The 25,741-nt window shown below is 34.0% G+C and overlaps 2 protein-coding genes across 4 annotated transcripts in view; one reads left to right on the top strand and one right to left on the bottom strand.

The window, feature by feature from the left end:
• LOC126881960 (BLOC-1-related complex subunit 6) overlaps positions 1-11,225 on the bottom strand; it is a 37,932-nt gene extending 26,707 nt beyond the window's left edge. The window contains exon 1 of the mRNA XM_050646705.1: positions 11,089-11,225. The gene's annotated coding sequence lies outside the window, so the exon portion shown is untranslated. The remainder of the gene's footprint in view (positions 1-11,088) is intronic.
• The window catches only part of LOC126881955 (vacuolar protein sorting-associated protein 41 homolog), a 66,125-nt gene continuing 43,605 nt past the window's right edge, over positions 3,222-25,741 (top strand). Inside the window, exons 1-6 of one of the 3 annotated variants that reach the window (XM_050646698.1) lie at positions 3,222-3,335; positions 3,417-3,545; positions 10,649-10,931; positions 17,520-17,718; positions 20,138-20,292; positions 22,641-22,965. In XM_050646698.1, coding sequence (XP_050502655.1) covers positions 3,315-3,335; positions 3,417-3,545; positions 10,649-10,931; positions 17,520-17,718; positions 20,138-20,292; positions 22,641-22,965 — 1,112 coding nt within the window. In that variant the 5' untranslated portion in view covers positions 3,222-3,314. The remainder of the gene's footprint in view (positions 3,336-3,416; positions 3,546-10,648; positions 10,932-17,519; positions 17,719-20,137; positions 20,293-22,640; positions 22,966-25,741) is intronic. The other 2 variants (XM_050646699.1, XR_007697065.1) reach the window with 2 other exon arrangements.

Raw genomic sequence — 25,741 nt, 5'->3', positions numbered from 1 at the left:
TGATATTTTTTGTAATAACAATTTTTACCCTTTTGTTTAACTTTGGGGGGGATTTTTGGGGAAAATAACCGCTACCCTCCAGCCAGACCGGCATTTTTGTATTAGGCTATCATGGAATAGTCAGCTGAAAAATTTTCAGGTTGCCTAAAATACCTACTCAAAAATGTCTCACAGCTCTTGGACCATTTGTGATGCATTGTATAATGCATAAATCTAAATATATTCTGTGATATACTTAAGCCATACGCTAAATAAATAAATAAATTTCCAATAGTCGATAGCGTATAAAAATTTTATTAAATGGAACTGTTTTTTACTTCTAAGAGCCTGATATCTTTTAAAGCGTAGAAACATTACGATTTTACTTAGGAATTTTTTCACGGCGAAATTTCACTCATACAGGGTGACACGAGACTTTTTCTTCTCCAAGTGAGATGGAATTCTTTTAAGAAATTAACGTGTTTCTGTATCGTTACAAAGTATATTATTATATAATTTTTTTCAGAAAATACGTATTTAATTAAAATTTTTGACAACAATTATTGTTCAGAAATCATTTGTGGCATTTTTCAATGTGTTTGTGTGTGTTTTATTCTTTTATTTTTTTAATTTTTGGTATTGTTTGAATAAAATTTTTTGGAAAGTAGTAGAGAAACTGTTTAAAGTATATTGATTTCGTTGAAATCATATAATAGAAGTATAACTTCTTACATGCGTACAAAGTACACACATTCTTTTTTTTAAAAGTATGGTAGAATTATTTTATTTTTAAATTAAATAGGCATATTCAGTACAATTCATAGATTATTCAAGAAAAAATTCAACGAAAAATATTGAAAAATAAGCCAACGATGGCAAATTTTTAAAGACACCTCAAAAAACAATGAATTTTGCGGTGGACGTCAGAACTCATCATTGGATAATGGTAAATAAAAGATTTTATTAGCTTATGAGTTTCTCGAGGCAACGCTGTCGAGTTTTTTAGCTTTATCGAATTCTTACTTTTTGATATCACTCAGAAGTCAAAACAACGAATTTATTTTGCAAAAAAGGGTTAAACAAAAAATAAGCATAAAACAAAAGATATCTCGACAGTGTTACCTCGATCAAGGAATGTCTAAAGAAAATATATACAAAATTCCAGGTGGGTTGGTCACGTAGTTTTTGAGTTACGTCTGTAGCCTTTGAAAAAGCAGTTTTGAGAAAAACGCGTTTAAAGTAGTGTCAACTTTTATTTCAATTTCTTTTTGTCTATCAAATCGTAAAGTGATGCACACCGGAATATGTTTTTGAATCGCGGACTAATTTACAAAAGAAAATGAGAACGTCTGTTGACCGTTTCTCACTACGCTCAAGCGCGAACTTGCTACAAAGCGAGTCGAAGGTAGGGAGATAGTGTTGAATATCTCTACCTTCGACTCACTTTGTGTGTTTTATAATTGTCAACAGCTGTTCTCATTTTCTTTTGTAAATTACTTCGCGATTCAAAAAGATATTCCGGTGTGTATTATTTTACGATTTTACAGACAAAAAAGAAATTTAAAATAAAAGTTCACCGTACTTTAAACGCTTTTTCGTCAAAACTGCTTTTTGCAAAGGCTGTAGACATTGTAACTCAAAAACTACTTGACCGACCCACCTGGAATTTTTTATATATTTTCTTTAGACATTCCTTAAGGTAACGCTGTCGAGATATTTTTTTCTTTTATGCTTATTTTTTGTTTAAGAATAATAAATAGCTATGTTGATTTTCACCACTTTTTTGCAAAAATTCGTTGTTTTGACTTCTGACTGATATCAAAAAGTCAAAAGTCGATAAAACTAAAAAACCTCGACAACGTTACCTCAAAAATCTCGAATTTTTTCTTGAATCATCTATGAATTTTTGTATTTAATATGCTTATTTAATAAAAAAAATTCTACCATACTCCATACTTTCCAAAAAAATGTGCTTGAAATATTATTGATTTCAACCCCTACGCCCCCCTTAAGGATAGCTGTGACACGATTTTGATAGGCAACCCATGCTAGAAATATTTGTCTATGTATGAAATTTAATAAAAAAATGTTTCACCCGGAAAGCAGATGGGTGCAGATCTACCTATATTCGGATCTTAGACTATTAGGAAATCATTTGATTTATACTGTTATAAAAGGAGTTCCACCTAGTTATGCCTGGCGCAATAATTATTGTATGATCCAAGTTATATTGAATTTATTCCACTTCTATGCGGATATGCTTTTTTCCACAATTCTTTAGACTCAGGAATACTATGCATTTATATTTATTACGAAGAGTAGGTAATGTTGCTGTCAATATCTTTATGTATGTCTGTAGTTATTATTAAATTAATTGTGACTGTACCCACATAGTCTCTGTCTATCGATGTTTATACTGTATACAGTCCAAAGCTGTGAATAAAATCGATCTAAATCGCCTTGAGGCTTTCGAAATGTGGTGCTATACCTAGAGGGTTTTAAAAGTTTCTTGGATGGAGAAGATTCGAAACTCCACAACAATACTATTAGAACGTCTCAGCAAGACTACTGAGATTATAAAAAGAATCAAGAAGAGATAACTGGAGTATTTCGGACATGTAATGAGAGGTACCAAATATAGGTTGCTACAAAATATTATGCAAGGGAAAATAGCAGGCAAACGCAGTCCGGGACGAAGAAGAACCTCATGGTTAACGAATTTGCGAGATTGGTATGGGGTTGTTACAAGCATGTTATTTAATACAAGCATGTAATAGGGCAGGAGTGAATAAAATTAAGATAGCTATGATGGTAACCAACGTTCTGAAGGGACATGGTATATGAAGAAGAAGAAGAAGAAGAAGACGTTTATACCCTTTAAATTCCACTCTAATATTTTAAATGCGTACTCCATGCCTGTTATAAAGAGCTCTGGTGATAAATCTCCCTGCCGCATCCTTCTGTCAATTTTTATTTTCTCATTAATGCAATAAAGATTTACAGTTTCTGCATTTTCATATGGAATCACTATGAAATAGTAAGAAAATAGAACTAAAACAAAATAATCTTCAACACGGATTCAGCTTACTACGACTACGGATTATATTATTATAAAAAAAATATCTGTCCGTTAACCCCCAGATTCTCCGCCTATGTTAGTTTTCATCTTTCAACGTTGCTATCTTCTCACCGTACCCAGTTCTTCTAACAGATAATTTGCTGTCAGAAATAATGACAGAACACTGGATGTTAATGTCAATATTCTATGAATCATCAATATTTTTTATTTTTTCTTTAGAAAATGATAAATTTCAATACTTCATTAGAAATAAATAATGTCTGATATTAATTTAAATGTATGTAACATGTATTTTCTCAATAATATCTTTGAATTCATAGTCTGCGATTAGTATTGTTAATTTTATTAATATTTCTAGAACTACAACAGTGATACAGAGAGCTCAGAAGATGAAATAGAACCAAAATTGAAATATGTGAGATTATCTAATGATGTACAAAACATACTATTGGCCTCCTCAGCAACATATATAGCAGTGCACCCAAAAGTATGATCTTTTACTATCTTCATTTTGTAGCTATAATAACATCCCATATGCAGGATAAGATGATTTTGCAGTTTATGACAGGTTGACTTCCACAGCGGGCGTATACGCCCGCTCCGTAATTTCCCCAATATACCCTGGCGGGCGTATACAATAACTATGCACTCCACAAACTTTTAAGTCTATATTTGCCAGGCCAGCAGTCCGATTGAGAATGGTTTGGGATACAGTGTACACCGCTGTGGCATATAATGCTCGCATATAATTGCGAATTATAGAATTGATAGAAAAATATTGAAGAAAACTGCAATTTTTATTTTTTTTATTTTTTACTGAAAAATTAAAATAGGTACTTCAACAAGAAAGAACTTCAACAATACAACAAGAAATAAGGATACAGTATACTATAAACCAATAAATATAACCACTTTGAATGTTAATTATAACAATCTAAACAAAAATGAGGCTCCCCCTCCCACCTCGCAGATTTCTCTACAAATTTTTTCTTGAATAGTAGCCTTTACATTGTTTTCTAGCTTTGTTAGAAGGCCCTTTTTTTAAGCAACTTTGAAGTTGTGTTGGTTTCTTTGATGCCATTTGAGTTGTTTAATTTTCCTCATTTTTCTCATCATAAGTAACAAGAAACTCACTAAGTCTTCCCAAAATGCTGTAATTTTTACTTTTTTGTCAGCAAGCTAGTTGTAGAATATGTGAAAATTTACAACCGCTGTCCCCAGAATGAATTGTATTGCTAGTTTTCAATACCACGTTAGTGATTTTTGTAAGGGTGAATTATAAGAGGTTGTCTGTCCAAATTGATAAATCAATAACTTTCCTTCATTATATTCAATTATTGCCTTTGGTTTATGAAACATACCCCTGCGTCACTGTATGGCCATGATTTCTTTAGTGTGCTTAGTGGTGAGAAGGATAACATCCCTCTCATCTTTTTAGTTCAGGACACATATACTTTTTTTATTTTCTTATAACTTCCCCTCTTTTTAACTTTTTGAGTATGTCTTCTTTCGGATTTATATGTTGGTTTGCTCCCAATGTACAGCTGTGGCCATTGAATAGTTTACACCCTTTAATATCCAGTGGCCAATTTTTTTAATTTTTACCTGGTTTAATCTCACCTTTTACGCCAAAGTGACGTTATCAGGGACAGGCTCAGAATAGGTTGATTAAAATTAAATAATCAAAATAAAATAATTCTATTTTACAAAATGGAACTTATAGAAAGCATCTTTTTTGGGTAAAATTGAGTTAAAATTATTGAGTTTGGCAATTGCTTTTGGTTTGGCACGTCATTCAAATGCCTATAGGCATTTTGAACACATTTAATAGCTTTTTATTTTATTTTTCAATACTCGCGAAATTTTTGAGAATTAGTAAACCCCTACGACACTGTGATTTTACAGTATTACAATATAAAAATGAAGGTGTACACTATTCAGTGACAGCCAATGTACTAATATAATGTGTTTTATTGTATTGTATTATTTCAAGACTTGTATAATACACACAACGCAAAAGTCTAAGGATATTTTAATAATTTGACAATACCAATGACAGAAATTTCATGACCATATAAATTTGCTTGTACTATAATTGTTGATACAGACACTCAGTGCCGGTTTAACCTAACTTCGGGCCCTGGGCGCTGAATATTTAGGGGCCCCCTTAATTGCTATTCGTCGTCAAATTTTTTTACAAGAAAACACATTCATGTATTTATAAACGTAAAATCCATACACAATTTTTAGCAAACAAGAAGAATAGCAAACGTAAAAAATATTCCAAAAAATACATTTAAAAACGTATAAAAAAACAGAAAGTTACACAAAACAACACATGACAAACAAAAAAATATATTCTAAAAAATACATATGACAAAAATTAGATCACTTTTTTGCTTGACTAGGCATTAGCAATCTGTCAGATAATACTATCACAATTCAGTTGCTCGAGGTCTTCATTTTCTATAGTACAATAGTGATATGCGTCTAGATTTTCTTAACCCAAATTTGGCGTTAAATATATTTTTATTCTTTTTAAATGGCGAATGGATTTAGTGTCCGCAGTCATATAAACCCAAATAAACAACAACAAATTCTTTTTAAAGCCGAAAAAGACCGCTCGCCTAATGCATTAGAAGTTGGTATCATGAAATAAACTTGCAGTAAAGGTAAAATATTGGGAAATGTTACCTTTAGGTACAATCTTTACATCCTGGATGATACCAAATTTTATAAATGTTTCTTTAACTTTTGGCATAATGTTATAGAAAGGGTAATTTCATTATGCAAGTTCTCTTTGGTTTCATCAACATATATTTTATATTTCACATAAGTATAAAGTTTTAATTGAGGTCGTGACTGCTTATTTATCTAGCGTAGAAAATCATCTAACAGCTGATGTAACATCTTTGTAGCATATGTATATCCAGGTCTTCGCAAAAAATATTTTTGGCCTCTACTTCAATTTCGCTTGACATATTTCTTACGTCTCCAACAAATCTTAAAATAGATGTCATTATTTCTACTCCAATTGACACGTTTAAGTCCACAGTTTCTTCACGTTCACGTATTGCTTTTGCATTAACTCGTTCCAAAGTTTTTGTCCAAATCAGTGTCAATAGAGCTGTCTCAAAGATTTTATTCTGCAGTGTCTTGCCTTCAATTTTAATTGCTAATTTTTCGTCTCTGTTATTGCTTAACTGGAAAAATAGGTTTGATGGGTCCCTAGTTTTTAACTAAAGTATTTACAGCGTCAAAAGTTTCTACAAGCTTTGATTTCATTACTTCCAAAAATTTATGGCAAATTTGGTGAAACAGATAGCTAACTGAATCTTTTCATTTATTCGCATTCCGTTGTAAATGCTCAGCTAAGAAGTAGTCAAATTTAGCCAAGTATACAAGACAACTGTATTTAATAATTTTTCCTTTATAGCGACTCGTTAAATCCTCATTGCATCAACGGAAAGCTAGTCCTTGAGAAGCAAGTCATTTAGTAGTGACAACAACACTTCTTAGGACGTTTATCCAATAGTTAGCTTCGCATTTTACTTGCTCTTTCAAGACAGCGTCTATAACTCCAATCAATGATGATTTTGTTATTAATGTAATCATAGAGTTCAGATGAAATTTACTTTCTTCGTGAGATTTGAGCAAAATATTCAAATGTTTCCAGTGGGTCCATCCAAACTCAGTTAAACTATTTTTTCAATTGAAAATAATTTGCACGGGTAACAATAAACAGCTTTAACACTTGCGCCGTATATTAGCCAATCTCTCTTTTTTTTTGCCTCCATTGGGTTTTCCTCTATCTATGAAAGTTGCTTTTATTTAATCTTCTATAATAAGCTTTTTCTCCATCTTCAAACATTTTTTATAACGTTCTAAGAAAACACTTTTTGGTTTAAAAGTTCGCAGTTTTTATAAAGTCATCAGTCTTAAAATCCATTTGGAAATCGCAGGTATTTCGTCGTTTTTTTTTTCTATTTTGGAAAATACGTAGATTATTTAGCGGACTTTACTGTTTTATTAGTAAAAGGAACGGGTCTCTACGGGCCCCTCCGGGGCCCGGGCCCCTGGGCGCCCGCCCCAAGCGCCCAGTGCATAAACCGGCACTGCAGACACTCACTTCTTATCAAAAAAAATTTTTAAACTGATAGCAATACGTGTTTTAGAATGTTTTTTTATAAGGGACAAAAAAATCGACATTTTTATGTTTTGTCTATTTTTAATTTTAGTCACTTTATACCATTCTTGCTCAATAGGTGAGTTGAAGATATTGTCTTTTTACCATGCAACGACAACATTTAACGTTGGACGAGATGAATAGAGCCGTGGGCCTCCTTCAAGCTGGTATGCGACAAACTCAAGTTGCTGACCACCTGGGTGTCTCCCAAAGCGTCGTAAGTCGTTTGTGGTGTCAGTTTAGAGACACTGGGAGTCCAGCCGAGCAACATCCAGGATGTGGTCGCTCTAAAACCGTAGCTCAAGACCGATATTTAATTTTAAATGCCAGAAGGCTGCCAACAGTCACAGCACCCGAGCTGGTTAATGAATTACAGCTTGCACATAATGTAACAATTAGCCGCAGTACTGTGAGGAATCGTCTCCATGAAGCCAATCTTTGTATTCGGCGACCACTGAGATGCCCACCTCTATCTAGAGGCAATCGCGCTTCAAGATTAACCTGGTGTCAAGAGTTTCAGAATTGGACTGACAATGACTGGACCACAGTTTTGTTTAGTGACGAGTCTAGATATGGATTTCATCCAGATTCTCGTCGGACAAGAGGTTGGAGACGACCCGGAAATGGAGAACGATTACGACATCTTCAAGAAGTGTATGCATACAGAGGTGGTACATTAATGGTATGGGGCGGAATCATGATTGACGGAAGAACTGACCTCATTTTCCCACGTGGCTTTCTCAGAAGTCAGCAATATTTGGACAATATTCTTGAACCTGTTGTGCGCCCATTTGCTGCTGCTGTTGGAGAAAATTTTTGCTTTAGGCATGATAACGCTCGACCACATGTTGCGCATATTGTAACAAACTGGTTGGATAACGAGGGTATTGATGTATTGCCGTGGCCAGCACAATCACCGGACTTGAATCCCATTGAGCATGTATGGGAGATGCTCCAACGAAGAATTACTCCACATATGGGCAATATCTACAATGAGTTTCAATTAAAAGAGCTTCTGAGAGAACAGTGGACACAACTACTTCAAGCAGACATTAACAATGTGATTCGGAGCATGAACAGTAGATGTACAGCTGTGATAAACCAACGTGGTGGCCATACTTTATTTTAAGTTTATATTTCGTATTTTTGACATTTTATGGTGGTATGTGAAACATGGGTGATTTGCAATATATTTTTTTCTCCAATTTTCTGTTTTTTTTGCAATTTATGGTTTTTGACATATTAAACAACAATTTAAACTACAAATTTTGTATTACTTTTTTTAAGTTGATTACAGATAAACAAAATACGTCTATTCATAAAAATATCCCTAGACTTTTGCGTTGTGTGTAGTTATCAGCAATACTATTTCCTCCTGAATTTAGTAGGTCTTTGAGAGGTTAATGACAATGTTAGTTGGTACAGAAGCGTTGCCTTCTTTTTTCTTTCCTGCATATATTCGTAGACTCCATAATATACCCATTGCTACCACATAATTTAAAAAGTTTTATGCCATATTCATGCATTTTCTGGGTAATATATTGGAATATTAATAGACCATAAAATGGAATTATAGACTCATCTATAACTATACTCAGCATACAACGAACGTCTGCGCTGGATGGGCCATGTTGAACGAATGTTGGAGACCCAAACACCAAAACAAATAGTGAAGCAAACATCAGTAGGGAGAAGGTCAAAAGGAAGACCCAAACTTAGATACATGGAACAAGTGGAACAAGATCTGAAAACACTTGAGATTACCCACTGGAAGAACAAAGCAAGGAACAGAACAGAATGGCGGATAATTCTAGAACAAGCCCGGACCCAAAAAGGGTTGTCGAGCTACTGATGATGATGATGAAGAAGACTCATCTATAAAAAATGTTTGACCTGGAGATAAAATTTTTTGATGTCTTTCTGTTAATGGCTGCACCTTAAATACACTATCTCCTTCTGGGTAATTTTCATTATCTGAGAAGTGCCAGATTAGATAAGAACCAGCTGAAATCTATTTTGGTATAAATAACATTCCTTTGTAGGTCGTTGTTGCTCCAATACTTCTCCCAAAGAAGGCATTTTTACTAGACCTATGTAAACTACTACACCAATAAATCTAATCATTTCTTATTTTTGTCAGTTGGAGCCCATCTGTGTGGTCTTGAATCATTGTTTATATTGTTGCAATAACACAATATTTGAGTTGCATATAAGTTTGTGTGATTTACAATCTCGTCAATAATTTCATCATCAACAAATGTATGAAAACACTTATAAAGCGATAAATCATTTATAAGTATTGCAGCATAATTGCCACATAATCCACCTTCTGCAGGTATTCAAATTTGTGATGATTTCCAATTGGCTGTGTCCACTTATGTTCCCGAACATTTTGAGTAGCTTCAACCTCATTTTCCTGGATATTGTCAATATTTGCTAGTTGGGATCAGCTAAGGTTTCAATATCAAAGAATCCTTCCAATATCTTAAGGTGAAATATTGTTCCATTCCTGTTCCAAATCTTTTGATAACCCATTTTCATTTGTTTCTATAGAGTCAAATGGAATGCTGGCTGTAGCATCATCACCTTCTATTTCTCCCTATAAGACATCATCGGGCAAGAGTTATGTAAAACAGCTTGGTTGATCCAAAACATTTCTCACACAATTTCTTTGAAATAATTTTAGTTGGTTGCAATTTGCGTTTGGTATTTGGGTTTGGACAATGCTATTTTCTGAGAAAATATGTCTGAAAATGCCTCTATGTTTAAGAAATCTGAACTGGATAGTATTTCTTCACCACTGGTTGGTAAAAACATGGGGTTAAGATCAGAATCAAGTGAACTAAAGGGGTAAGATTCGTCACCTGAAATAATATAAAATACAAAATACAGTGAACGACGAAAAAAAAAAATATCAAAAGCAGTGGATTATAAAAGATTCATATCTATTTCAAAAATGAATGTAGTTATTACCTGACTTTTCAGCATTTTTCAAAGCAAGTTCAACAATTTTTCTGCTTAGATTACTCATTGTTGCACAACATGCACATCCAACAACACTCAAAGCTGGACTGGCACTTGTCTGCTTGACAAGTTCAGACTCGGATAAAACGACTGCCACTATGACGACCGCTGGCAACACTGGCATAAATATGCGGCTTGTGCCCAGATAGGCACATATGCCCACTGTTTTTTTTTGAAAAATTTTCACTATTGTGAATTTTTTTTATTCAAATATAGTCATCATTTTAGAAAGGCATGTTTGTAATAATTATTATGTACTTGGCATTTGGGGCAATTTTTTTCGCCTAATATATGGACAGTCAACCTGGTAATTATAGATATATTTATGTTCTGATTAACTATTAAATGATTTGATTTAAGTACTGCTTATTTCTTTTTAGTTTATTTGTTTGGGATCACATTGGGGAGTGATCCATATCTTAGACCACCAAGGTAACAGTATACAGGGAAAGGAATTGAAGGCACATACAGTTAGTGTTAATCAGATTTCTATAGATTCCAATGGAGAGTTTGTTGCAACTTGTTCGGATGATGGAAAAGTATTCATCCATAGTTTATTCTCGAAGGAGAATGATGTTCAACTCAATCTTGGAAGGCTCTTGAAAACTGTTTCTCTAGATCCCTTATATTTCAAATTTGGAATTAATAAGAGGTTTATTACAGGTAAATGATGATAAAAACTAGAATTTAAGGAGATAAAAGCTTTATCATTTTATTTGTTTACTTAAAAAATATATGTACCTATTTCATTTTAAGCATTTCAGACCATTTTTCAAATCACAAACTCAGAAAGCATAATATAACAGAAGAGCTTACTTACCAATTATTTGCCACACATAGATTAAAAAATTAACATTATGAACATAATAATGATAACTACTTTATCCAGATAAGTTTCTAGAAAATGTGTTAGAACATGAATTCTAAAAGGTTTGATTAAATATTAGCTAGTCTTGTAACTATTCCTAGAATTCAATATAGATAGTGAATCACAAAATAAAAACATTCTCTAGGTGGGCCGAAAAAAAAATTATTAAAACAAGTTTGTATTACTGATAAACTTTATATTTTAATTTTACATCATTCATACCTTATGTACCTAAATGGCAAAAAAGGACTCCTTTTAACAAATTTGCATGTTGCCAGGACCAAAAGGTGGTCAAAAATGTTTTAAACATTTTCTTGTTTTTTCCTAAAATTATTTTTTTTGCATGGAAAAAGTTTTTTTTAGGTTTTTTGGATCATTCCAAACAGAAAAGGTCTTTAGTGACTTTTCTGTTAAAATGATAGTTTTTCACATATAAGCGATTAAAAATTGAAAAATTACGAAATCGGCCATTTTTAACCCTCAAAAACTATGTGAAAAACTGAAAATTTGAATGTTGCCAAGGTAAGTGTTTTTCACATATAAGCGATTAAAAATTGAAAAATTACGAAATCGGCCATTTTTAACCCTCAAAAACTATGTGAAAAACTGAAAATTTGAATGTTGCCAAGGTAAGTAGATATTCTTCAAACATCGATTGATGAAATCCCGAAGAGTTTTTTGCAATACAATATTCAAAACTCCTTTGTTTTTTAATTGCTAATCAAGCGTGCGCGACACTATTTTCCACCGACAGTATGGTGCAAATGAAAGGAATAAATTCGTTATTTCGTAAACCGGCGACATTAAGGAAAAATCCCAAAACAGGTCGATTTTTATTTTTAAGTTATGATATTGTGGCATATATGGTATACTAATGACGTCATCCACCTGGACGTGATGACGTAATCGATAATTTTTTTAGATGAGAATAAAGGTCGTGTGCTAGCTCATTTGAAAGGTTCTTCAATTCTCTATTCAGTAATATAAACATTAACATAATTATTTATACAGGGTGTCCAAAAATTTCTTATTAAATTAAAATATTTGACAAAAAAAGAAGTAGAAGGACACCCTGTATAAATAATTATGTAAATGTTTACATTACTGAATAGAGAATTTAAGAACCTTTCAAATGAGCTACCACACGACCCCTATTCTCGTTTAAAAAAATCATCGATTATGTCATCACGCCCAGACGGATGACGTCACTAGTATACCATATATGCCACAATATCATAACTTAAAAATAAAAATCGACCTGTTTCGGGATTTTTCCTTAAAGTCGCTGGTTTACGAAATAACGAATTTATTCCTTTCATTTGTCGCGCACGCTTGGTTAGCAATTAAAAAACAAAGGAGTTTTGAATATTGTATTGCAAAAAACTCTTCGGCATTTCATCAATCGATGTTTACAGAATATCTACCTACCTTGGCAATAATCAAATTTTCAGTTTTTCACATAGCTTTTGAGGGTTAAAAATGGCCGATTTCGCAATTTTTCAATTTTTAATCGCTTATATGTCAAAAACTATAATTTTTAGAGAAAATTCACTAAAGACCTTTTCTGTTTGGAATGATCCAAAAAACCTAAAAAAACTTTTTTCCATGCAAAAAAAATAATTTTAGGAAAAAAAAAACGTTCAAAAAATTTTTGACCACTTTTTGGTCCTGGCAACATGCAAATTTGTTAAAAGGAGTCCTTTTTGAGTAAGATTGTGCAAAAAATCCGAATTCGAATATTTTTCCTAGCGGATGCGCAGTGGTTTTCTGGACTAATTCACAGTCCACATTAAACTGCATGCTGAAAATGTTCAGGTCCTGTTTGATAACTTTGAAGTCTTGGAATCTTGGCTCAAACTCGCCATAAAGACATTTCACGCTTTTCTCATAGCTTTTAAGATTGTCTTTCCTAACTGTAATATTTTTATCTTTGGAAAATGAGTACAACCTTTCTTCAGTTCTTCAATCAAAACGAAACCGTAGATTTTCTTATTTTACAACCTTTCTTGTCTAGTTGTTTAGAAAATCGATTCAACTGCATTTTGAAAGCCCTAATATGACCCCAAATATCATGTATTAATTTGATTTCTTTCCTGGAGTTTATGGTTCAATTTATTGATATGACTGAGAAGATCTGTAAAAAAAATGCAAAGTCCGAAAGCCATAAAATATTTTCCAAATGTTCACTCATCCATTCCTTTTTTCTTCCATGAAGAGACTATTTCATCTTTATGGCTTGATTACACGTAACGAGTACAGTGGCGAGACAGCAAACTGTTACTAGGCCGAGACAGTGGTGAAGGCGAGAGATGGTTTTTTACGTATTTGGCAATTTTTGAATTTGGAGCCGAGTCAGTTCAGTTTCGATTCTCAAAAACAAGGAGTAGTGTACTTATGTAGATCGTAAAGCAAACATTAAAAATATATCAAACGGCTTATACTATACCATTTTTTATACAAGAATTGACGGATATATTATGAGAAGGAGATAAGCGGCTTTGGACTATAGACAATGGATTTTAAGAACACCAAATCTCGCTGCTCCCGATTTCTTCGATTCATTGATTTTTTTTATTTCTTGTCTATATGTCGAATTTAAATTTTTTATTTTATTTGATTTCTTGAGTTTTAAAACCAACAATATTTATTTCTTCTACAATCGATACATATGTTGCATCACGTTTTTGTTTATTTTTATACTCCAAAGATTTGAAATTTCATAAGCACGGGTGTGACTTATCTATAGAATTGAACTAAACTTCATTGTCCTATCTGAGTTCCATTTGTCAGCTATTTTTGAGAATCACAAATCACATTGATTAACACAAGTCGTCTCCTCTGATGAAGTGGTAATATGCACAGTTGCACAGCGAGTGTTGCTTACATATACCGAATGGATTGGCGAGTATACGAATGAAGGGTGGGAGGTCGAAGACTCGGCCTAGTAAATAGAACAAGATCCGAGTGACAGTCAAGTACTCGTTAGTATGTTTATACCAAACGAGCACTCGGCCGAGAACACTGTCTCGCTACAATACTCGTTACGTGTAATCAAGGTTTAAGATCCCAAATGCGATCAAAAACCGACCTGCCCGAAACAGAGGAAAACATTTAAAATACAGTCTTATGTTGCGTAATTTTTGGGGTTACCCAAAACCATGTCGCGGGCCTTATTGAATAGCCCAAAGCCGTACTTTGCCAATGTCTGATCTAGACTCTAGATGTAGACAGTATAATAAGGGTTACACACTGAAGATGCATATTCGGTGAGATCTTACAAGAGAGCAGCATAGAGGTTTAATGGTACCTAGATATCTGAAGATTCAAGCATCTTTAGAGCCTGAGATTGTCTTAATATCATATGAATAACAAAGCTTAATGATTGGTCAAGTGAGACAACCAAATCATGCACAATTTCAGTATGACTCAAAATTCTGCATTAAATTTAATAGTATACTTACTGAAAGTGGAGTGGGTTTTGTGATCTGAAAAAAACAGAGTGTCATTTAGACATGGTGTAAGATTTATACCAGGTAATAATATTGCTAAGATAAAACGAAGTACCCAAGTAATTAATTTAAATTTTAGTAGAAAGTTGAAATTATATCTAATACTTTTCATAAAAACAAGGATTTGGCAATGTATTTTCTAAGATTACCTGGAGGGAGAAAAAAAATAAAAATATTTCATTTTGAAAAGTCATATAAATAAAAGCGTATCTGGGGTACCTAAAATACCCCGCACGGTCACGGAAAGGTTAAGATAATCAGCAAACAAGAAATATTTGATAAATTTAAAGTAGTTCTAGATATAATTGGGGTAAAGGGGTACTATGTGCCCCTTGAGATATCCCTGTTACAACTTTTAAGATCTTGATATATTATAGTCATGAGCTCTAAAAGTCTGGAGACTGATCTATAAATAACCCTGAAAACAATTTGCCATTGATTCCTAACTTTTCAAATTTGGCCAATATTACCTACTAATTGAGGCTATAGAAGATCTTGGAAAAGTTGTATATTCGCTGTGTGCAAGTAGTTGGAGGGGATACGAGAAACGATCGTGCGCGTATAGCGGACAAATCTTGCAACTAACCCTCTTATCTATGACATATATTTCTTAAATAATTTATATTGTTAATTGAAATTGTCAAATTGACGTATATTTTATACCTACCCAGATAGCACAAGTACGTTTTATGGACATCCAATGGACGTACATCTGTGTACATTGAAACGTCCAATGGACGTCCCGCTAAGGTACAATGGACATCCGATGGACGTCCAACGAACGTCCAGAGTTCACAAAATTGGACGTCCATAGAACGTCCGCTACAAACGTACAGTGTACGTTGTTGAAGCTTTCAGTGTTTTCAGTGTACATCTTATGTACATTCAATGTACATCTGATGTACATTCAATGTACGTTTTATGGACATTTTTGTAGGGCACTTTTCAGAAAGTGTCCATAATTTTTTAAATACATACATAGCAAAAGGCCTTTAGGTATAGGAAATAGTTCCTATAATACTAAACTTATACTTTAAAATATTACACAAAATACCTTTTTTATTTCTCTTTATTATAACTTATAACTTTATTATGTATACTGTATTATAGGAACTTCATTAATGCACGACTGCACTTGCACGATAAACAACAAACACAAAGATATCACAGAATGTATTATATTGTATGTAATAACTTAATAAAGACAAAATTCAGATAATGGCGCCCTATGAAGTATGCACATAAAGAGGTTTATTTCTGTTCTGTTCCTTCCAACCAAACATTATTTCTTAGTCAGTACGGTTGTATATTGCAAGCGGGTTTGCCATTCTGTGAATTATCATAAATAAATCCTCCTTCAGTATTCCACAACGATTAACAGCGATAATCTCCTAAAAGTACAGATAGGTCTAGAACAGACGAGCGGGCAGGTGCTGGAGTGTACGGTGGTGGAGTCGGATTTGAGTCTAGCCAGGCTCTCGGCTCTCATGCATCAATCTTTCAGGCCGCGATCTTTGCGATCCTGGCACGTGCTCAAGAGATTACAGATAGGGCTTGCTCAGGCAGGACCATCTCTATCTGCTCTGACAGCCAGGGAGCGCTAAGGGCTCTGGAAGCGCCTAAGATCAGCTCTAAGCTGGTTCTTGAGTGCAAGAGAGCTCTGGATGACGTTGCTATAACCAACAGGGTTAGGTTGGTATAGGTACCGGGACATACAGGTGTGGAAGGTAACGAACGGGCTGACACCCTGGCAAGACGGGGCTCATCCTCTCTGCCTGTGGGACCCGAACCTGTGATTGGAGTGCCCTTCAGTACTGGTCGTGGTAGTCTCAGGGAGCTTCTTCTGCGGAGGTTCCAGGACTCCTGGGCCAGTTGTGGAGGTATGAAACAGGCTCCACATAGTGGGGCCATCCAAAAGTCTTACAGCCTAACTGCTTCTTCTGGATCGTAGAAGATGTTCCCTGGTGGTCAGTATGCTCACCGGCCACTGTAGACTCCGACTGCACCTTCATCTGCTTGGACTGGCGGATGGCTCATGGTGCCGTCTATGTAATGAGGAGGAAACCTCCTCACATGTCCTCTGGGAGTGCCCGGCATTGGCCTATCGGAGGTGGCAGATCCTGGGATCGGCATCTATGCAGCCGAGCCAGGTGAGGGAGTTGTCTTTTAAGAGACTTGTGGCTTTCTGTGAGGCCATAAGGTTTCTGGGGGACTAGCATGGGAGCTCGGTGCAGCCTGGGCCCCATAAATGCCGAAGAACAGGTTCTCATGGATCTGGTCCGTAAGATAGGGGTGATACAATGGGCCCGCCGTAGGAGGTCTAAGTGTCTGAAGGGCTCACAAGTGGGTCCTGCCCCGATGTACCATAACCATAACCATATTCCTTATTTATTTTGAATGTCATCGGTTTTCATTGTATGGGTTGGATAAAAAAAAGGTGGTGTCCAACCAATTTTCTTTGTTTCTTTTATGATTTTTGTTGTCCCCATTTTATATCTTGATAGAACTCATATTCACGACCATTCTCGCCACAAAAATGGAGGGCCGTGTGCAGGTGGTTTCTTCCAGTTCGCAGTTCCACCTATATACTAACATCCATCAACGTTTTACGCTTTATACAAAATGGCACCCAAAGTTTTGAGACTTCATAAAATTTAGATGACGCCCAGAATGTGGCAGATTTCATAAAATGGCAACCAACACGTTTAGTTCGTAACATCTAACAGTTGGATGTTACAGTGTCATGTATTAAATGTAATTCAAATGGCATGGAAATTTGCAGTAAAAGGAGTTTGTTCAAATGTTGTATTTAGTTTATAAACGTGCAACTTTAAACATTTTTTTTTACTTTTAAACGTTATATTTATTTTTTAGGAGATGACAAGCTGACACTCTATGAACGCACATTTCTTGGCAACCTTAAGTCTACAGTACTATGTGAAAGTGAAGGACTTGTTAGAAGCCTTTGTTGGGGTGAAAACTTTTTGGCTTGGTCCAGTAATATTGGTGTTAGGGTCTATGACATGAATGCTAGATGTTCTTTAGGACTCATCAAATGGGAAGACCATCCAGGGTAATAATTATGTTTATGCCCAGTATACATTATAACGATTTATCGTAGCGATGTAACTGCGTAGTTCGTTTGTACAGTTTATCGAACGTTCGTCCACATGTCTACAAAATTTGCATCGATCTATTTCCAAGTCCTCACGAATTCCGCTACAATTTTTCTGCGACATGTTTTGATGCATGCGTCCGCCTATAGCAAGACTCGTGAACGAAGTGAATGATTGGTCCAACTTCCGTCTACACACTACAAACACTACGATAAAACTGTGCAACCGCGATCGACAACAATTTATCGAATAAATTTTGTTCCTGCCTGCCAATCGTTTGCACCACCATCGATGAAACTGCACAAACGAACTGCGCAGTCACATCGCTACGAAAAAGTTTATGATATATACAGTGAGCACGTAAAGGTTGGAATAAATTCATTTTCTCGAAAATGGACGATTTTTGAAAAAAATCCCAAAATAGGTCAATTTTTATTTTAAAATTACGATTTATTGGCATATATATAGGGTTACCATAATTTATTAAGGCCAAATCCGGACAGGGGTAGTCCAAGGAGTTGTAGAAAATGTAAAATGTGGATTTGACTGTGTTGCTACCTCTACATTATACATACATATACCGGGTGGTGAATCGGAAAACGGGCCATAGGAAACTCAATGTAAAATTCTAAACTGTTGAATTCCTGCTTCCCTAATTATGTTACATCAAAAGTCATGAGAAGTTATTTGTAGAGGATTGAAATCTGTATTAAAAACAGAAGTTACAATTGTTCTACGATTTAAACACATTCCAAAATTTTGAAAAATATAATGTATTTACCGCAGTAGGTATGTGTGGGTATGTTAGGCCACACGTTACTATTTAACTGACAGTGAGCACATTATTGACTGAAGAAAATATCTTTATTATTAATATTTTCTCCTTAACTAAGGGTATCTTATCAACTTTATTGTGTTTTAAACAAAAAATGATAAAATAATTAAAAAAATTGACAGTTCTAATTGTTAATATAATAAATTCATTGTCAACAAATGCAATCTTATACACATTATTGTATTGTGTGTGGCCTAGCTTTGGCGTATTACTCTGAAAATTGTATTATATTTTTACAAAATTTTGAATAATTATTGTTCATAGAACAATATTAACAGTTGTTTTCAATAGAGAATTCAATTCTCTACAAATAGTTTCTGATGACTTTTGATGTAAAATAATTAGGGAAGCAGGAATTTAACAGCTTAGAATTTTACATTGAGTTTCCTATGGCCCGCTTTCCAATTCACCACCCGGTATATGCGAAATGCATATGGCACAATTAAAAGTACCTACAGCTGTTTCGCTACAATATGCAACTAACATCGAAAATCTCTGCCAGTTTAAAATACATATACACCTATGTTTTAACATACTTTAGACCTAGAAAATAATATTACAGAACGATATAAAAAATCTAGGTGCTGCGCAGAATGAAATTTCCCATCGTTGGGCCAAGTGTCTTCCATTTTTTTAGTAAAGAAAAAAATCCGGACATTTCTCATATTTGGACGCCAATCCGGACATGTCTTTCAAATCCGGACTGTCCGGACGAAATCCGGACGTATGGTAACCCTACATATATATCATACTAGTGACGTCATCCATCTGGGCGTGACGACGCCATCGATGATTTTTTTAAATAAGAATAGGGGTCGTGTGATAGCTCATTTGAAAGGTTATTCAATTATCTAGTCAGTAATATAAACATTAACATAATTATTTATACAGGGTGCCCAAAAAAATTTTAATTAAATTTATTGACATAAAAAGAAGAATGTGTAATTTATTTAATTCAAAATACATTTTACTGCTATCAGAATACAGTAAAAAATGTTTATTTGACAAATAAATATTGTTTTTTGCTTAAATTCAATATCAAAGCCGCCACCCACCAGCCTCACGACAGTTTGAACATTTAATTTAAGCGAAAAGCAATGATTATTTTTCAAATAAACATTTTTTTCAGTTTTCTGAAAGCAGTAAAATGTATTTTAAACTAAATAAATTACATACATTCTTCTTTTTATGTCAATAGATTTAATCCAAAAAATTTTTTTTTGTACACTCTGTATAAATAATTATGTTAATGTTTATATTAGTGAATAGAGAATTGAATTACCTTTCAAATGAGCTGTCACACGATCCCTATTCTCATTTAAAAAAATCATCGATGACGTCATCACACCCAGATGGGTGATATCACTAGTATGATATATATGCCAAAAAGTCGTAATTTTAAAATAAAAATTGACCTGTTTCGGGATTTTTTTCCAAAATCATTCATTCTCGAGAAAATGAATTTATTCCAACCTTTACGTGCTCACTGTATACTGGCGTTAGTAATTTTTGTTCAAAATCGCATATTCTTTTTTTTTTAGAATTTCAATAGACAAGTTTAGGTGCAATCTAAGGTGGGCGGATAGTAGAACACTGTTAATTGGATGGGTAGATACAGTAAGAGTCTGTGTGATAAGAAAACGAAGCAATATAGAACTGGCAAATAGAGATTTACCAGAGTATTTAGTTGATCCAGGTAAGAGACTGAAAAAGTTTTTTGAAGTGAAAAGTTCTTTAGGGACGTTGTGCGATTTTTAGATAGGGGAAAAAGCATTGAATTCGCGACCGTCATCGCGACCGTCATCGCGACCGTCATTGCGACCGTCATCGCGTATGCTATATATTATTTGTATGTATATATAAATTGTATAGAAGTATTTAAATTTAAAATTAATGTAAAACCTATTTTAGGATGGGGAAAAAATATTTATTTCGCGACCGTCATAGCGACCGTCATCTCTTCGACGAAATAAATTTTGTACGTATCTATATTATATGTATCTATACATAAATTGTATAGAAGTATTTAAATTTAAAATAAATGTAAAATTTATTTTTCGATAGGGAAAAAGGATTTATTTCGCGACCGTCATTGCGACCGTCATCTCTTCGGCGAAATAAATTTTGTACGTATATGTATTGAAGTGAAAACTTCTTTAGGGACGTTGTGCACTTTTTGGATGGGAAAAAGTATTAAATTGGCGACCGTCATTGCGACCGTCATCGCTTCGAAGAAATACATTTTTGAAGTGGAAACTTCTTGAGGGTCGTTGTGCACTTTTTGGATGGGGAAAAATAATTAAATTAGCGACCGTCATCGTTACGACGAAATAAATTTTTGAATTGAAAATTTCTTTAGGGACGTTGTGCACTTTTTAGATAGGGAAAAAGTATTGAATTAGAGAACGTCATCGCGACCGTCATCGCTTCGGCAAAATAAATTTTTAAAGTGAAAACTTCTTTTGGGGACGTTGTGCACTTTTTAGATGGGGAAGAAGTATTGAATTAGCGACCGTCATCGCTTCGGCAAAATAAATTTTTGAAGTGAAAACTTCTTTAGGGACGTTGTGCACTTTTTGGATGGGGAAAAATTATTAAATTTGGATGGGGAGAAAGTAATAAATAAGCGACCGTCATCGCTTCGACGAAATAAACATTTGAAGTAAAAACTTCTTTAGGGACGTTGTGCTCTTTGTGGATGGAAAAAAGTATTAAATTATCGACCGTCATCGCTTCGATGAAATAAATTCGTGAAGTGAAAACTTCTTGAGGGACGTTGTGCACTTTTTGGATGGAGGAAAAGTATTTATGGACCGTCATCGCTTCGACGAAATAAATATTTCAAGTGAAACTTCTTTAGGGACGTTGTGCACTTATTCGATGAAAAAAGCATTAAATTAGCGACCGTCATCGCTTCGATGAAATCAATTTTTGAAGTGGAAACTTCTTGAGGGACGTTGTGCACTTTTTGGATGGGGAAAAATATAAATTAGCGACCTTTATTTTTTCGACGAAATAAATTTTTGAAGTGAACACTTCTTTAGGGACGTTATGCACTTTTTGGATGGGGAAAAATTATTAAATTAGCGACCGTCATCGCTTCGACGAAATACATTTTTGAAATGAAAACTTCTTTAGGAAGGTTGTGCACTTTTTGGACGGGGGAAAAGTATTGAATTAGGGACCGTCATCGCTTCGACGAAATAAATATTTGAAGTGAAACTTATTTAGGGTCGTTGTGCACTTTTTCGATGTAAAAAAGTATTAAATTAGCGACCGTCATCGCTTCGATGAAATCAATTTTTGAAGTGAAAACTTCTTGAGGGACGTTGTGCACTTTTTGGATAAGGAAAAATTATTAAATCAGCGACCGCCATCGCTTCGACGAAATAAATTTTTTAAGTGAAAACTTTTATAGGGACGTTGTGCACTTTTTGTATGGAAGAAAAGTATTGAATTAGGGCCGTAATCGCTTCGACGAAATAAATATTTGAAGTGAAACTTATTTAGGGACGTTGTGCACTTTTTCGATGTAAAAAAGTATTAAATTAGCGACCATCATCGCTTCGACGAAATAAATATTTGAAGTGAAAACTCCTTGAGGGATGTTGCGCACTTTTTGGATGGGGAAAAAGTAGTAAATTAGCGCCCGGTATCGCTTCGACGAAATAAATTTTTGAATTGAAAATTTCTTTAGGGACGTTGTGCACTTCTTGGATGGGGAAAAAGTATTGAATTTGCGACCGTCATCACTTCGCTGAAATAAATTTTGTACATATATAAATTATGTGTGTATACATAAATAGCATAGGGCATACGCATCGCGTATATCGTATATGATATAGGTATAGCACTTCTTTTAGGATGGGGTAAAAGCATTGAGCTCGTAATTTATATACTATAAGAAGTTTTCACTTCTGTCGGCACTCCCACGAGTGCCTTTAATTTTTTTTTCAAATATTTTCTTTTTATTGCATATCCTTCTAGTTCAAGATAATATATGATTTGTGTCTTATTTTTCATATCTTTTTACTTTTGTTTTAGTATCCACTTTTCAAACAGAATTTTATATAAGCGGAATTGCACCCTTAGACCAGCAACTTGTTTTATTGGGCTTTCCAAAAGAATTAGATGAACATCAAAAGAGCTTACGTCCTCAACTGTACATAGTCGAGTATAGAGACAATGACTATACTGACATTTGTACAGACAGTTTATCGTTAAGGGGCTATGAAGAGTACAGTGCGAATGATTATCATCTGGATGTACTTTTGGAAGAAAACCGATTTTTCATTGTAGCACCTAAAGATGTAGTCGTAGCAAGTCCTTATGATTTAGATGATCGGATCCAGTGGTTTATTCAGCACAAGTAAGTAAAATTAATTTTTCTTCTTTCTTCTAATGGCGCTACAACTCTTTGTGAGTCTTGGCCTGCTTAACAATGTTCTTCTTCTGCCTGGTCGGATACTTTTCTTCGCCACTACCTGATGTTCATGTTTTTAAAATCTTCCTCTACGTCGTCTATCCATCTTTTACGGGGTCTCTATCTTATTCTATTTCCTTGGGACTTGCATTTCTGGATTATATTTACAGCTCGATTATCTGGCATTCTTTCTAAGTGGTTAAGCCAGTTTAGTCTTTGTGACTTATAACAAATCTAACAATACCTGCGTTCTGCATTAGTTCATCCAGCTTGTAGTTCATTTTAATTCTCTACGAGCCATCGCTGCAATGTGTTTGTCCAAATATCTTTCTTAGTATTTTGCGCTCAAATATTCTCATTTGATTTTCATCAGTGGTTGAGGGGGTCCACGTTTCATATCCATATGCGACCACTGGTCTAATTACTGTTTTACTGTTTTGTAGATTCTAAAAGTAAAATTTATTATTTATGTTCACATTAACGTGTTCAGATTTTAGCATTGTCCTTGATCATTTTTTGCAGTTTGTCACTGGAGTGTAGGTATAGTATGATACAATTGATCCAAAAGATGGCATAACCCAGACATCCAAAGTGAAAGTTATCCTCCAACACCAAATTGTTCTATATGGTCCACATAATGTTCGGGTTTGGGGGGGGGGGGGGGGGGAATCGGTAAATTCGTAGTTTTTTACGTTTTTCAACAATATTTCTAAAACTATGAGGTTTAGCATGAACAACCTTCTATACAAAAATGTGCTACATTAAATTTGAAATAAAAAAGGCCCTACGCATAATCCTTCTAAAATGAAAGGTTCCAAAGTTACGGAGGTAGTATATTATAATTGGTCAAAAAAAGGCCTAACCCAGACATCCAAAGTAAGAGTTTTCCTCCAACACCAAATTGTTCTATATGGTCCACATATTGTTCAGTAAAAAGTTACACCATTTTGAGCGTCCGGTTTGCGGGGAGATGGGGGAGAAGTCGGTAAATTAGTAGTTTTTTTACGTTTTTCGTCAATATTTCTAAAACTATGCTTTAGCGTAAACAATGTTCTATACAAAAATGTTCTACATAAAATTTAAACCAAATAAAAAAATATGAAAAAAAAATTTTTAAGAAACGCTTTTCTTTAGTTATGAGTGACTAAAATAAAATAAATAAAAAAAAAATTGAAAAAATTTAACACATCCGTCAAAGAAAAGCGTGGCGCGTGTTCATCGAATAAACGGTTTTCGCCCCACGCTTTTCTTTAACGAATGTGTTAGATTTTTTCAATTTTTTTTTTTATTTTTTACGTTTTAGTTGATTTTTTTTATAATATTTTTATTTTTAGTCACTCGTAACTAAAGAAAAGCTTTTCTTAAAAATTTTTTTTTCATTTTTTTTTTATTTTTAACTTTTTAGTCTTACACTTTTCAAACATTAAAATATATCGTCATGTTTATTAAAATATGTATAAAACATATGATGTACTAACATGAAAAGTAGTTGGAATCGGCAAAAAAATTTGAAACTTTATTGTTTATTAATGAAGCATAACGTAAACAATTAACGTAAAAAGTGAAATTATGTATTGTTCATATCATTAGCTATACAATCCGTAAAAGTTTCAAGTTTTTACATTGTAAAAAACAAGATAATTTAAGCGTTTTCCATTAAAATCGTTTTTTTTTTATTTAAACAATTAATAAACATGAAAAAATTTTTTTTATTGACTACTCGTGTATTGTTCCCGCGAATGCATATGTCTGCAAATTTTCATTCTTTTGCATTGAAGAAAAGGCAGTCAATTTAACGTCTAAAAATTTGACGCAAACTATTGAACTAAATAAAAGCGTTTAAAAAAAGGTCCGATACATAATTTTTATAAAATCAACGGTTCCAGAGTTACGGAGGGTCAAAAGTGGAGGTTTTCGATACTTTTCATATTTTTTGGGCAATTGATGATGATTTTGGGTGGTGAGGTTGACGTTTCTTCAAGGGCTTATCACTAACGTACCATCGGCCACTGAAATAGCAAATTTGATTTATAAAATACAATCCTGTTAAAGAAAATTTCTTTCATCAGTAATAATATTATAAATTGCCCAATAAATATAAAAAGTATCGAAAACATTCACTTTTCACCCTCCGTAACTCTGAAACCGTTGATTTTCTAACAATTATGTATCGGACCTTTTTTGTTTTAAATTTTATGTAGAACATTTTTGTATAGAAAATTGTTTACGCTAAAGCATAGTTTTAGAAATATTGACGAAAAACTTCTCCCCCATCTCCCCTACAAACTGGACTTTCAAAATGGTGTAACTTTCTACTGAACAATATGTAGACCATATAGAACAATTTGGTGTTGGAGGAAAACTTTTACTTTGGATGTTTGGGTTAGGCCTTTTTTTGGACCAATTATACTATACTACCTCCGTACCTTTGGAACTGTTCATTTTAGAAATATTCTGCATAGGACCTTTTTTTATTTCAAATTTAATGTAGAACATTTTTGTATAGAAGTGTGTTCATGCTAAACCGCATGGTTTTAGAAATATTGACGAAAAACGTAAAAAACTACGAATTTACCGATTTCTCCCCCCTCTCCTCCAAACCCGACGCTCAAAATGGTGCGACTTTTTTCTGAACATTATGTGGACCATATAGAACATTTTGGTGTTGGAAGATAACTTTCACTTTGGATGTCTGGGTTTGGGTCTAGTTATACCATACTAG

Source organism: Diabrotica virgifera, chromosome 3 (assembly GCF_917563875.1).
Source record: "Diabrotica virgifera virgifera chromosome 3, PGI_DIABVI_V3a".
NCBI lineage: Eukaryota > Metazoa > Arthropoda > Insecta > Coleoptera > Chrysomelidae > Diabrotica > Diabrotica virgifera.
The sequence above is the reverse complement of the archived record's forward strand: the minus strand, read 5'-3'. Positions and strand labels throughout refer to the sequence as shown.